Source organism: Odontesthes bonariensis, chromosome 3, assembly GCF_027942865.1.
Source record: "Odontesthes bonariensis isolate fOdoBon6 chromosome 3, fOdoBon6.hap1, whole genome shotgun sequence".
Classification (NCBI taxonomy): Eukaryota; Metazoa; Chordata; class Actinopteri; order Atheriniformes; family Atherinopsidae; genus Odontesthes; species Odontesthes bonariensis.
In genome coordinates this window covers 20,078,323-20,092,027 of record NC_134508.1, presented here as the reverse complement: position 1 = coordinate 20,092,027, position 13,705 = coordinate 20,078,323, and the positions used below count along the sequence as shown (strand labels likewise).

The following is a 13,705-nucleotide window of genomic DNA, read 5'->3' as shown; positions in this document are numbered from 1 at the left end:
AGTGTGGAGCGTCTGGCAGCAGCTTAGTGTTGGCTGACGGCTGTGTGGCAGCATAGAGTCAGAGCTCTGGACATGACAGCTTGGTATTAATGACAAAGAACACTGTGTGATTCAAGGCTTTTATCCAGCAAATAGCTAAGCAAAAAGGTCACTGGCTGGCGTACTACTTTCCATTGCACTACTCATCAACAGATGAAAAGTAAGAGGTCATTTTTCTGCTCCACAGCCTTGAAACGATAAGAGGTTGTGAGCTTCCTGCCTGCAAGAAGGCCAGAGGACACACAGGAGTCAGCCAAGATGGAGGAACACAAAGTTCTGTAGCAGCAGACACAGAACAGCTGCTCCGCCGCTGAGAAACAATACATTCACACGCGAGCACGTGGGCTTCATGAAGAGGCAGGTCGCTCCAAAAGCAAGTCGGCACTAAGAGTCACCTTCTGCGAGGGTCTAATGATCATAGTGGTCTTTTCACGGGAGTGGAAAAGATTTCACTTTATCACAGCTCTGGCCTGAGGAGGGTTCACCAGCAGGTGAGACACTTTGCACCACAACTCAACATCTCCAGCGCAACACTACAGACGGGAGTCATCATTTGCGCAGTACATGCTATGAGATCCTGAAAGAGGTAAAGTGTCTACAAAATTAAGCAACACACAAAACAAGCCCTCCTCTGCTTCTTGTACTCATAAATCAGTGTGCTATAAAAATCGATGGAGCACAACATGAAATCCATTCTCCTCCATTTCCTCATTCTTTGGTGCTGTTATTTAGTTGTTAATCTGTAGCTGTAGCACTCAAACTCAAACTCTGCCTTTTTACTTATCTTTGTCTTGATATTTTTTGTTGTGCTGAGCCTATGCAGGTTTCTATGTATTCGTTGTTGACAATAACACAGACCAGTTGTTGAGGTTATTGCTCTTGATGATGGGTATGGTGACGTTGATTTTATGGCACTTATCTACACAAGGTGTGATAGCAGTTCATTGTTTGCTATCTGGCTGGCAGTCAATAATTACCCAGATTTTCAAGGCAAACACTATTTCCCTCACTCTTTTTTTTGTGTATGTGCATTGCCTGTGTATGTTTTTTAAATGCGTGTGTGAGAGGTAAGCACTTCTAAACAATCTATGGATTGTTTCGGGAAAAAAGGGCAGAAGCAACGAAGCATGGGAAAAAATGTTTGGCCTCATTAGGTCCTCCCACAGAGAGCTGGTCGGCCCATCTCTTTCCTGCTCTATCATAATCGGTCCAGAGTTCACTAACCGTTAACTTGGTTTTATCCTCTCTGACTGTCAAACTATTTACCTCCTCTGTTCGCTTTTGCTCCCAGCTTGCTTTCTCAGGAGTTCTGTCTCTCAGAAGAAGGAGGAATGATGATTGTGGAATGATGTACCTGACCAGGATGTCATATGGAGTTGCCGCCTGCTCTGAGGTGACAGGAAATCACAGACTACAGCTATATACACTCATCTGACCTTATCAGGAGTCCAAAACAATAAGAAAGAACCCCCTAGCAACCAAAAAAGAAATAAAATAAAATATCGGGAGCAGCATCTTGACTTCAGTTGGAGGGGCCTTCTGATGGTTTGTTTCTTCTACGCTGCAAGAATCAAGAGGGAGCTGACTGGATCAACTGACGTGGCTTCACTCATATCCAGCACATGGGAAGCAGGTTTAACTACAAACATGATCACCGGATGGTTATGCGTAAAGGAGACTTTTTAAGGCAAAGATATGTGTGTTCTCGTCAGTCCTAAATGAGCACTGTTAACTGTCGACACCCTTAATGTTGAATGCCTGGAAATCTGCGTGATGTTATTTTTGAGTCCGCTGTTATTGACACAGTATGAGTAATAATTCCATCATGTATCGTCAGTAGTTTTATGACTGGGTAAGCATATCGATCCAATAAACGGCAATTCAACAGTGGCAAGATGACTGCAACCGAGGGCATGATGCTAAACTCTACAGGTTTAGAGGATCTACTGGGGAACAGCAGTGACACTGTGGATGCCAGCGTGGAGCAGATCGTCGTCCCGATACTAGATTCACTGATACTGTTGCTGGGGGTGGGCGGGCACACCTTGGTGATGATCATCTTGTGTGGACGAAGGAGGAGAGGGGTGGATCGTGTTGGACATTCTCCCCAAAGCTCTGCAACAGGCACAGGGACTGACATCCTCCTGCTGTCGCTGAGCGCTGCAGACCTGCTCCTGCTCTCCACGCTTCCTTTCCACTCTGTTGCCGTAGCCAAGCAGGAGTGGCCTTTTGGGAACATTATGTGTCGTCTGGTGGGCTTCTTGGGATCAGCCTGCTCCTCGGCGAGCGTCTTCATTCTGGCCACGCTGGCTGTGTCTCGCTATCTGACGGTGGTGAAACCTGCCAGAGCTTACCGCCTACTCACCCCTCGTCGGCTGTCTACAGTTGCCGTGCTGCTTTGGATTCCAGCCTGCGGCCTTGGTGCTCCCCAGCTGGTTTTTCGCTCTGTGGGAACCCCAAGACAAACCCCCGATGACCTTGCTTGCTTTGCTTTCCTGTCTCACCGAGACCAGTTGATCTATGGACTGTTTCACTTTCTCGCGTCCTTCTTGCTTCCACTGGTTACCATTGCAGTGGCATACGGCAGCATCTATGTGTTCCTGTGTGGGGTCCAACATGCCGGCAGGGCCCCGCAAGTAGAGCGCTTCCAGAGCAAAGTGACTCAGACGACAGCCATGCTGGTACTGGCTTTTACCCTGTGTTGGCTGCCCTCATACGGACTGACACTGGCCTTACTAGCAGAGAAAAGCTCAGGGAACACTGGAGCCTCGCCCCGTTATGGCTCTTTTAGTGTATTTGCACGCTTCATGGCAACCTCCTCTACAGTGATGAACCCCATCCTCTATGTGCTCCTGTCCCAAAAGTTCAGACAGGATCTACTGAGGCTGTTCAAGAAGGAAGGGCAAACAGCAAACATGGCTGTTGCCATGTCAGCTGCCTGACACTATAACTGCAAGCACCTTTATGTGGCTGAACACCTGACTCTTAACCGTCACAACCACTCTTTGCTCCACTTGTAAAAACAGCAGCAATCCCAGGAACATTGAACACTTTTGTCTCTTCACAACATTTACTGTTAGTCTGGATATTATGCAAGAAGATCACAAGGTTTGCTCTGGGAGTTGCTGCTCTGCAGGCACAGTAGGTGAAACAAACCTCAATTATGCATTCTTTGTGAAGCACCAAGTAAAGGCACTTTGGTAAAACATTCACACTGCACCTGTGTTTTCTTATGCTGAGATAAGGTGAATGAAAGTCTATTTGCCTCTGAACCTGTTTATGTTCATGTGCACTCTGTTCTCACAGCGCATTCTCACAGTGATAAAAAAAAAATAAAAGCCTGTTTCCTTTTTTTGAAGTTTGGCAACAACATTCCTGTTTGTGTTTGGATGAGAGGGATTTTGCAGCATTCTTCTCCAGAAAGAATTCTTATCAGGGGTGTTCTGATGTTAATAACTTGGGCTCTTATTTATATTAAGAAAAAAAAAAAAAAACGAAAAAAAGAGAGGGGGGGTGTGTGTGTGCGATAAATGACTTCACAAATGACAGGCCTCATATCTGCTAAGGAAGAAGGGAACACAGAGAAGATAAACTGAAGAAACAGCTGAGTGTGGGTTGACCGACAACATTGAAAGGCACAGAAAAAGGGAGAACTCACTCTCTACTACAGTCTTGCGGTCAGATCCATCGTCGCTGATCTGCTGGATGTTGCCAAAGTGAATATCACTGAAGAAGATGCGGTTAGCTCCTTTCCCTCCGCCTCCTCTGTAATCGAACGTGAGTGCAATGACATTTTTCATGTGCTCGGGGTCCTCGAACGGCTTAATGGGCGCGTTCAGGTTGTTTTCATCCGACAGGTGGACGCTCTTTAGTATGGTGCGCTCTGAGTAGAGAAGGTAGCCGTCGTAGTCGCGACAGCTGCTGCCGTCCTCAGCCAGCATCCCATGAGCGCAGGCACACGTGCGCTGCCCGTTGCCACGGAAGAGACAAAGCTGCTGACATCCACCATTCTTGTCTTTACACACATTCGTTCCTGTGAACAGACGATTAAATATAAATCAAAATTCATTTACAATTTTTTTTTTTGTCCTATCGTGTCCCGTAAACTCGATCACAGTCAAGTCACGCATTTAAAGCAGACTTTGCTAACCTTGCTGCCTCGCCCTGTTGAAGACCTTGATGTCTTTAAGCTGCACCCCGATACCAGTTCTCAGAGAGACAGAGTCTGTGGCATTGTCCTTGCTGCCTCTCTTTATGGAGCCGTTCGCATGTGTCCTGTATGACAGCGGAAACACAGGCACACAAAAAACAGAGGATTGCAGATAAAAACAACAAAAAAAACAACCAAAAAACCCCAACAAAACATGAAATGTGAGGATAAGACTGAACAGGAGCGGTATATCTGACCTGTCACTCCAATAGATGTAGCTCTCAAACACAGACACAGAGAACATGTCCATGTTGTTGTTGGCCAGCACCACCTCCCTGTTTTCTCCAGTCTCGAGGTTAATGCGCTCAATCTTATCTGTCCTGGCATCACACCAGTACAGCAGACCTTCCTACATGCACAAACACAGTAATTGCTTGCAATGATGTGCTCACTCCCTCAAATGTAGCCATGTGGCATGACTGAAAAATCAGTGCGTTGGACCATACCTCATAGTCAATGGAGATACCGTTAGGCCAACTGATACTGGCATTGACCAGAACTGCCCTCTGAGAGCCGTCCAAGCGAGAACGCTCAATGCGCGGATACTGGCCCCACTCTGTCCAGAACAGGTAGCTACGTGCCAAAACACAGCGAAGCTCAAGAGGCAACTTCCTCAATAATCAATACTGAGATCAATTACAAATGTAAAAGCTAAACTGGAGAGCTGCTCCTTCTCACCCTTTCTCCGGGTGGACAGTGATGGCGCGAGGTTTGTCCAGGCCCTGGGAGATGACCACATAGCGGAAGGAGCCGTTCAGTCGGGCCACCTCAATGACATCGAAACCTTGATCTGTCCAGTAGATGTTTCCTGTGGAGGACAATGGTTGTGATAGATTTACCCTGCTTGACCACTTTTTGACATGAATTTACCTAAAAAGAACTACCATTTCTCTTCTGTCTGTTATCTGTGCATCTCCTTCCACTTTTCTCAGCACAGTAAGTTTGCCTGCTTGCTTTTATCAGTGAGCTTTAGGAAGATGGATACACTGAAAATCAGTATGTAGGGCTGATACTGTATGAAACCTTTGGTATATGCTGCAACTCCATTTCCAGGAATATCTGGATGGTATTTAAAATGCAAGTAAAAACCTAATACAGCTACTTGAAATCGCTGAATCCATACATTTAAATGCAGGCTGGCCCGTGTAGCGTCTTGACTGTTATACCACAGAACCATTCTGCTGTAATACGTGTGGCTGATAGCAAGTAGGATGACCCCATCCCACCTCATCAACTGCCCTGAGTATGATTTCCAAAGAAAACTTAAAGCTATGGTAGGTAATCCTAGAGAGCTAGCAAGAGAGCTAGCAAGATTCAAAAGTGGCCCCTCCTCTAAGCTCCACCCCCCCTCCCCATTCCGTCAGTGCTTCATCCAAAGCCGGTAGAACCGCATGCGCACACGGAGCAGGGAGCCGACAGAGGGGGGCGTAGGCAGAAAGCAGAGGCATCTGATTGGTTTTTTGTAGGCGCTCCAATCCAAGATCAGCGGGATTGGTCAGCTTTTTCTCAGTCCTGCAGCTGCCACAGAGGTCTGATTATTTTCGTCCCTTTTTCTAAATACATTGTCGCGGCCTTTTAAATTTCCAAATGATATATCCAAGAAAGGCCGTGGGTGGCAGCAGGTGGTTGTGTTCTTGACTTGCACGCACTTCAGTTGTTAAAATATATGTGGTTTATTTTTTCTCTTACCAACAAAAAATATGAACAAAACAATAACAAAAAATTCTTACGATTGAGATGAAAACGAAAGTTAACTTGTTTGAAATTAATAAGATCTGAAAGTGGTCAAAAAATCATTTCACCACCACCTCCCATCCTCACACCAGACATTTGCCAAACAAAAAAGAGCCCCTGGTGTGTTCTTAATCTGTTTGATTAATGGGCGGGTCCAAAAGTCACCAAAATAATTTAAACAATCTCAAATACAAAATTAACCGCAGATCTTGACTCCAAATCAACCAAAGTATATTCCAACATACCAAAGAAAACCAAACCGATAGAACCCATGAATAAGAAACATAAATGGCCACAACATACATCTTGTATAGATTTCTCTCAGGATAGACGGACCATTTCACCCAGTATTACAAAATGTGTTTCTGAACAGGATTACCAACCATGTCTTTAAGGTTGTGATTTATTTGCAGAAATGGACAGCTTTTTCCACGTCGCTTTAGTCTATCTTCCGTGAGCTTGAGCCCAGAGAAAGTGGCAATGTTCCTGGATGTTGTTTAAATATGTTTTTTTTTCTCTTTGCAACATGTTTTTTGGAGTGCAGCGATTAGGTCTGACTGTTTAAATGCAGCGCTTTCTGAGGGATCAGTCTTTAAATATTTGTCTTCAGTGTTGTGCTTTGATTCATCCACTATGTGTATCTATGAGTGATTTTACATACCATAGTCAATTGGATCCTCACATCCTTGGCAGTTTTACTTAGCACTTGCACCATTTGCCCACTCAATCTTTCATGGGCTGGTTTTTCCTCACCATGTTTACTCCCAAAACACTCAGCCTCGATGTGATGCTCTCTTTACAGTACATTCACTTGGGTTACATACCTGTTTACAGTTACCATTTGTGAGATGATCCGATAGGGTTTTTCAAGGATAACATTACTTGTATTTGGCTTTATCGCCACCCTGTCCAAACTTTTTTTTTTTAATGTTTATAGCATCAAATCAAAGGACCTTTTTTCTCAAAGCAACACCATTTCTGTTATAATATTTGATGTGATGTCTCTGTATAATGTCCAATAAAGTATAAGGCTGAAATGATGATTAAATTGTTGCTCTCTTCTTTTATCCGCATTTTTACTCTATGTCCCGACTTCTGGGTGAAATGCAGTTGTATATTTCAATGCGTGTCCGTGGTGCCTCTCACCAGCAATCCAGTCAACAGCAATGCCCTCTACCCTGCCAATCCCATTGGTGACTACGTCCTCTCTCCAGGTCTGGTCTCTCTTGGCCCTGCTGATGGTGCTCAGGCCCATATCCACCCAGTATATTGTGTCATTGTCTGTGGCAAAAGAGGAAAAATACCATTTAAAATAACCCCTCATTGTTAAATATATAAATATTTCCTTGGTGCCTTCAATCCCATCAAATTGTGCTTAACTGGTACTTTAAAGAAGGACCCCACATGTCCTCAAAAGTCTTACCAGCATGAAAATCTATGCCCACAGCAAGGGAGGTGCCAGACACTGGTACCAGGGCATCAGACTTGTCCAACGGATCCAAAGGAATACCACGAATGCCCTCATGCACTGAGTATAGCAGGAAAGAACCCACACCTGCAGCAGACAAATGCAATGTTGGCAACTATTTGTGCATAATTTCCTCCTCATTTTAATTTAGAAAACCACACTCGTTTCAAATCCAGATCCTCTTTGTGTGTGAATGTGCCGTACCCTCACAAGACTGCTGCCCTCTGCGCAGGCTGTATCCTGCCGTGCACATGCAGGCTCTGGTGGTCGGGGAGGTGGGGAGACACAGCTGGGAACAGTCTCCGTTGTTATTACTGCAGAGATTAGTGCCTGGAAACAAAAAAAGACAAGGACAAATACACGAAACGCTCCAAAGACGAGTAACATAGGCATAAACAGATGAGCTTTAGATAAACATTCTACACGCAGTCTGCAAAAACAGATCTTCATCGGACAAGAATGTATTTTTCTTCGCTTTTCTTTGCCAAGCAATTTGATAAAAAGCAAATGCTGCGCAGGCTGAGAAAAGGCTGCCAGCGATTGTAATACCTCTCTGCACGGTTTCGTTGTAGATCTTCATGTGCATCATGGGAGATGTGCTGTTCCTCAGGACTTTCCAGTTGTTGCCATCTTTCTTGTCACAGGTTCCTATCTGGTCAGTTCCTTGGTCTGCCCACCACAACTTATCTCCTGCAACACACAACAACCTTTAAACCATATAGAACGCTGGAAAAAAAAAAAAATTAAGGAGGGCAACTTTTTAAGTTTAATCATAACCGTTTTAAATGAAACATTTCCTGTTGTCCTACCCATGATGGCCAGAGCAGTAGCCTTGGTCAGCTTGCCCTTGACGCTTTCCAGCACCTCTAATCCAGAGCCATCCAGTTTACAACGGTTTATGGTGCTGTTTGCTGAGCTGATCCAGTAAAGCTGCTCTGTGTCAAAGTCGATGGAGAGGCCTGGAAAGCAAAAACAAAAACTAATGTGTAATCTCCTGCCCTGTCCCTAGAAGGTGTCGTCTATTGCCGTCAAACAGAGAGATGCACTGAAAGCCTCTCACCAATGGGGCCTTTCTGGTCAGTGAAGAGGAGGCTGCGGTTGCTGCCATCTGTGTTGGCCATGCTGATGTTGTCCCCGTCCGTCCAGTATAGCTTCCTGATGGAGGCGCACACGGAGGATCAGGGTGCGCGAGCAAGAGAGACAACTTTCAGCACCTACGCCTCTACCATGATGAAACTTGGGCAACGCACCATTTAACATTCAGGCGTCACGTCAAAGATGTTTTTTGGTTAGTGTTTGATCAAATTTCAGGCGCTTTTTTATTGACCAAAAACATATTAGGACTGCAGGACAGGAAGAAATCCTTCTGCTCTCCTAACCTTAGTGTTGCACTGGAACTACTCCAGCTTACATATCTTCTCTCATGCAGAAATAAATGCCACAACTACGCCACCACATTCTAAAAACTCCTTAAATCTTAGATATCCTGTATTCTTTGTGAACCCTAATCTCAGAAGCCTTCGAACCTTTCGAAGTGAAAGAATAGCAAATAGCTTCCAATAGCTTGCTAGCTTCCAAGCTAGCACTAATTTTCCTCCTTGGAGATTCAAACGCTTTATCATCTGATGTTTTTTATGACTTAGTTTTGTAGGTTGATTGCTGCATAGCTGCCCCTACATTTATCACACAATGTGACTGTGTTTAGGCTGCCTGTAACACATGTTTTAAAAAAGGTATCGTCTGCTTCATCATCCACTTTCTGCTAAATCCAACCACGTCCACCACACCCTTCAATATATTTGTTAACATGTCTTTAAATAAAACCTCGGAGGCATTTATACTCCCACGTTCTCGTATTTCAGTATAAACACGGTTTGTCCCGCCTCTTTGACCAGACCTACTCTTGGTGGGGTCAAGTGTGTTTGTGTGGAAGAAAAAGCAGACACGCTCTGCATATGGATCCGGCATCTGCTTCTCATTTGCCCGCCCGCCAAACAATACTCAAATCGGAAACATTCCTCCGCTCAACCCGGGCTCAGCCCTTCAAAGAGAGGCAGGAGTAAACAAAAATACGACCTTTCTTCACTGACCTCAAGTACTGGGGGAAAAAGAAGACACATTTTCCTGCTGAACAAAACAAAATGTGTGACTACAGATGGCCTGTCGGTGCTCTGCTGGACTGAGGGGAGACTAAGCTCAGGTTTCACGTGGAGCTAGGGGAGAGGAAGTTTTAAAAAGGGCAGACAGGGACCTGATGTACACAGAGAAGGAAAAATGAAGAGGAACAGAAATAGTGACAGAAAGAGACAGACACTGGGAGTGACTAATAACATGCAGTAAATCTGCCCACATGCTTTAGAAAAAATAGAAAAGGAGCAACGGCGGAGTAAAAGATGACATGAGGGAACAAAAATGGAAGCCAACTTGTGAGTGACAAAACACACAAAGGTTAGCAACCATCTGCTGTTTACAAAATAACTTTGACCGCATGCAGAGGTAAGGCTGAGAGCCAGACTGTGTGTGTGTGTGTCCACTCCTGTAAGTATACACTGCGAGTTAAAAGTGAAATCAGGAGGGGGTCTGAGAGTAACTTCTGAGTGCTTTAGTGTCACTATGTGTGACCACTTTATGGTGTGTGTGCACGTCTGTGTGTGCATGAGCGTGCACAACTAACCCCAGGATTGGATGCAGTACTAGACAGTGTGGTTTGTCCAAGCCTTGGATGACAGCATTTTTGAAGGAGCCGTCCAGTCTGGCAACATTAATCTGTCTCTTATTGGCGTCGTAACTGGTCCAGAACAAGTTCCTGGACACCCAGTCCACTGCCAGGCCGTGAGTATTGGGCAGATCTGTTGAAAGATGAGCAACGCGAGCCTGATCAGTCTCCTGCTTCGTGTACACTTCGGACAAATGGGCATGTAGGGGTTGGGTGGATACAATATGCTAAAATGACTAAGGAAGTACATTCCAGGCAAAAGGGGCCCATGCCCTCAAGTAGTTTAAGTGACAAGTTTCTCTGCGTGGAACTCCCAAGCACAAAAACTCAAAGAAATCCAAAGTTTGCTCCCACATCCTGTTACAGTTCCTTAATAAGGGCTGAATTACTGTTACGGATATACAAGAGACTGTTTATTTTAAACCTCAAATAATGTCTTTAAGTGAATTTAAATGTAAAAATATAATCGTTTCACCATTTTACAGAGGACTTTGTGTAATAGTCCCAAGATAAATCACAATTTACTTTCTTTGTCAAAAGAGGACATGGCTTTTTAAATTCCATACAAAAATCTGGGTGTAGTCTGTTCACATCAAGCCTGCTGCTTTCTTTAAAAAAACCAAAAAAAACAACCATCAAAAACTTTTCCAAACAATGAGCTTTTGCATCATAGCCTGTCTCCTATTGTATTGCCTCCTTACCAGCGGAGACTACAGTCTCAACTCCAGTGCCATTGATGAACGCTCTCTTGATTGTCTGAGTTCGGACATCCGACCAGTAGATACGGTGTTCAAGGGCATCATAGTCCACCACAGTCACGTTGTCGATGTCCGGCACAGTGAATGAGATGATATAATTGTAGTATGGGTTGTCAATGTCCACTCCTCTGATCTCTATCTGTCTGGCGTACAGCAAAAACTGCCGAGACTCTGCCGGTGGAAAAACAAAAGCTCGGTGTGAAAAAGTAAAAAAAAAATATCAAGATTTAAATGCAGCATCGAGTCAAAATTGGAATGCCTGAGAAGACACTAATGCCAGATTTGTAAATAGTGTGGAGGCAGCACGGATGGGTGCTTGTGCACATCATTCTCCCACTTGAACAAACATTTAATCTAATTGCATCTTTGACTCAAATGATTGCGTCTGGCTGGCTAACTCAATAGCACAGCCATGACGGTGAGAGGGGGAATTTAATCAGTGCAGATACATTGCCACGGCGATGGTCTCAGCACTCAACGACTGTTTAAACGTGTGCAGCTGAATTGATAGACAGGAAGAAAGCGAGCGGGAAGGGGAGAGTAATGACAGCGTCGGGCTGTATCAGCCAGGGCAGGCTAGGTGGTGGATGAGGAGGGATATGGCTGCTGCTTGCATCAGTCGAAACACGGCCCTCCGTTCCATTACCCCTGAAGATAACAGGGAGCGCCGCCCAGAATACTAAACTCACACACTGAATAAAAAGACCCACTCTCACTCTGCATGGCCAGGCACTTTAATATGCTCCACAGTTCTCACAGCAAAAGCGCCTCGAAGTGAAAAAAGAATCTCGATTGTCTTTCTTTTACACACACACACACACACACACACACACACACACACACGCAGCACAACATAACAGAAAGAAGTCAAATAGAGGGATTAATTACACTGAACCGTTCAACTCCAGCTTTGCCCAGACAACAACAGCAGTTCTGTATGACCTCCGGAGGGAGGAATAAAGAGCGTTTTCTGCAGTTACTGCATTGTGCACAGGCTTACCATAACAAGTACGTCTGTCAGGTCCCAGCTTCATGAGGTGAGGACAAGCGCATGAGAAAGTCTGATTGAAGTTGATAAGACACAGGTGAGAACAGGGCTCCTTTCCATCTTTAGCTTCACACGGGTTGGGAGCTAGGGAGAGTTGAGCATAGAGACAGGATCCATAATCTACACGTGTGCATCTCATAGATGATCATGTCTGTGTCTGTGGTTTCTTCGTAGCATTCAAAGTGTTTACAGTGACGCCTGCATACCTACCGCTCACTGCAAAATTGTTGGTGCGTAAAATGTAGAGAAAAGCCGAATGCAAATCTTTAAAATGGTCAATTCTAGTGAACATAGCACAAAGACAACCCACCAAATAGTGCTTTTGAAATGGATGTGTATGTTTACTTTCACAGGTCAGCCTTCATTAGGTTTGATTCAACACATGTTTTTTCTTATTCCTTTTAAATGAATGCTTGCTGCTTTTAATTGACATTATACACAGCATGCCAACTCCGTCGGAAACAGGAGTTATGTCTGTCTATCAGATTGACAGAATATGTCAGTCAGTGTGTGTAGTTCATACCTTGTGGCTGTCTGGAGGGATGGTAGACCTGCAGGTCAAAGGGTTGCGTGTTGGTCCTCTGGACCACAGTGACGTTGCTGCCGGTCCACTTGTTTGCTTTTGCCAGTGTGTTGGTCCTCCAGTCCGTCCAGTAAACCTCTCCACCATACATGGTGACAGCAAACGGATGTGACAGATACTCGTGGCCCCTCAGAACCTCTATCAGTCCAGAACCATCATACTTGGCTGAATAAATGGCATCAGACCTGTGAACAGCACAATATTCAGTTACACTTCTCTGTATAGCTTTACAATACTCCACTGGGATAAAAAGATGCTTGTGTAAATGTTTTTTGCAGCCTGTTGAACCTGGCATCGATCCAGAGGATGCGCCGCTCCAGATAATCCACAGTGAGTCCGTTTGGCCAGCCACCGTTGCCGGTCTCCTTGTGGATGGTCTTCCTGCCTTCTCCACTCATGGATGCAGCTTCAATCCTCGGCAAACTGGCATCCCAGTCTGTCCAGAAGAGGATCCTGCAGTATCGTGCCACAACAAATACACCAGATTCATCATCAGCACGTGAAGCTAGCCTCAAAATGACTGTAAAAAATGATAAAGCATGGCAACTTTTTGTGAATTTGTTATGCTTGATATGCGGGAGGTGGAGTAAAAAAAAAAAAAAAAGCCTTGTTACCCATCCCGGGGGTCAAGAGCAATAGCTCGAGGGTGCTCCACTTCCCCGGCCAGTAGTGTGGTCCTCATGGTGCCATCCAACTTGGCCACCTCGATCTGATCGAGGTTGCTTTCAACCCAGTAAATGTTTCCTGCAATCCAGTCCACTGCTAGACCCTCAGGCGTAGCCAGCCCATATTGGATTACCACATCAAAGCTAGTCAGAGCTACAAGAGAGAGAGATGAGAGATATAGAACTGGTTCAAAGAACATATTTTATTTATCACACCTCCTAACCTGACTTTAATCAATCTCTTCATTTATTGTATCTATTTATAAATCTGTCAGCACTTTGGATGAGACAAACCGGCAGGAAGTTAGCTCAAATCTGTCAATAATTTCTATTTTAGAAATCAAAATCAGACTAAGTCATATTTCATCTCACTATAAACACATAATAACATATCCAATCTTCTGGAGTGTTGAAGTTTCATATTGAATTGCACCCTGTTTAAGTTTTTTATGCTTGAAGGCTTCTCTGGCTGGGATTTGCTGAT

At 44.7% G+C, this 13,705-nt stretch overlaps 2 protein-coding genes across 6 annotated transcripts in view; one reads left to right on the top strand and one right to left on the bottom strand.

Annotated features, from left to right (window-relative positions):
• Nucleotides 1-13,705, bottom strand: part of LOC142377085 (low-density lipoprotein receptor-related protein 1-like) — a 97,145-nt gene that overhangs the window by 20,271 nt on the left and 63,169 nt on the right. For all 4 annotated transcript variants that reach the window (XM_075460847.1, XM_075460848.1, XM_075460850.1 and 1 more), the window contains 17 exons: nt 13,171-13,375; nt 12,845-13,009; nt 12,497-12,741; nt 11,926-12,057; nt 10,869-11,096; nt 10,126-10,300; nt 8,512-8,606; nt 8,261-8,410; nt 8,001-8,141; nt 7,656-7,781; nt 7,407-7,538; nt 7,130-7,264; nt 4,928-5,057; nt 4,696-4,822; nt 4,447-4,598; nt 4,190-4,314; nt 3,698-4,072 (listed from right to left, as the gene is read on the bottom strand). In XM_075460847.1, coding sequence (XP_075316962.1) covers nt 3,698-4,072; nt 4,190-4,314; nt 4,447-4,598; nt 4,696-4,822; nt 4,928-5,057; nt 7,130-7,264; nt 7,407-7,538; nt 7,656-7,781; nt 8,001-8,141; nt 8,261-8,410; nt 8,512-8,606; nt 10,126-10,300; nt 10,869-11,096; nt 11,926-12,057; nt 12,497-12,741; nt 12,845-13,009; nt 13,171-13,375 — 2,838 coding nt within the window. The remainder of the gene's footprint in view (nt 1-3,697; nt 4,073-4,189; nt 4,315-4,446; nt 4,599-4,695; nt 4,823-4,927; nt 5,058-7,129; nt 7,265-7,406; nt 7,539-7,655; nt 7,782-8,000; nt 8,142-8,260; nt 8,411-8,511; nt 8,607-10,125; nt 10,301-10,868; nt 11,097-11,925; nt 12,058-12,496; nt 12,742-12,844; nt 13,010-13,170; nt 13,376-13,705) is intronic.
• Nucleotides 49-3,391, top strand: LOC142377088 (mu-type opioid receptor-like). Of its 2 annotated transcripts, none has more exons than XM_075460854.1 (2): nt 49-530; nt 1,331-3,391. In XM_075460854.1, exon 2 carries the CDS (start codon nt 1,935-1,937, stop codon nt 2,979-2,981), a length of 1,047 nt encoding a protein of 348 aa, XP_075316969.1. In that variant the 5' UTR covers nt 49-530; nt 1,331-1,934; the 3' UTR covers nt 2,982-3,391. The 2 variants fall into 2 exon arrangements, with proteins under 2 accessions (XP_075316969.1, XP_075316970.1); XM_075460855.1 differs by lacking the exon at nt 49-530 and adding an exon at nt 567-625.

Coding starts and splice junctions, on each gene's coding strand:
- LOC142377088 (XM_075460854.1), top strand. CDS start 1,935: ATGACTGCAACCGAGGGCATGATGCTAAACTCTACAGGTTTAGAGGAT.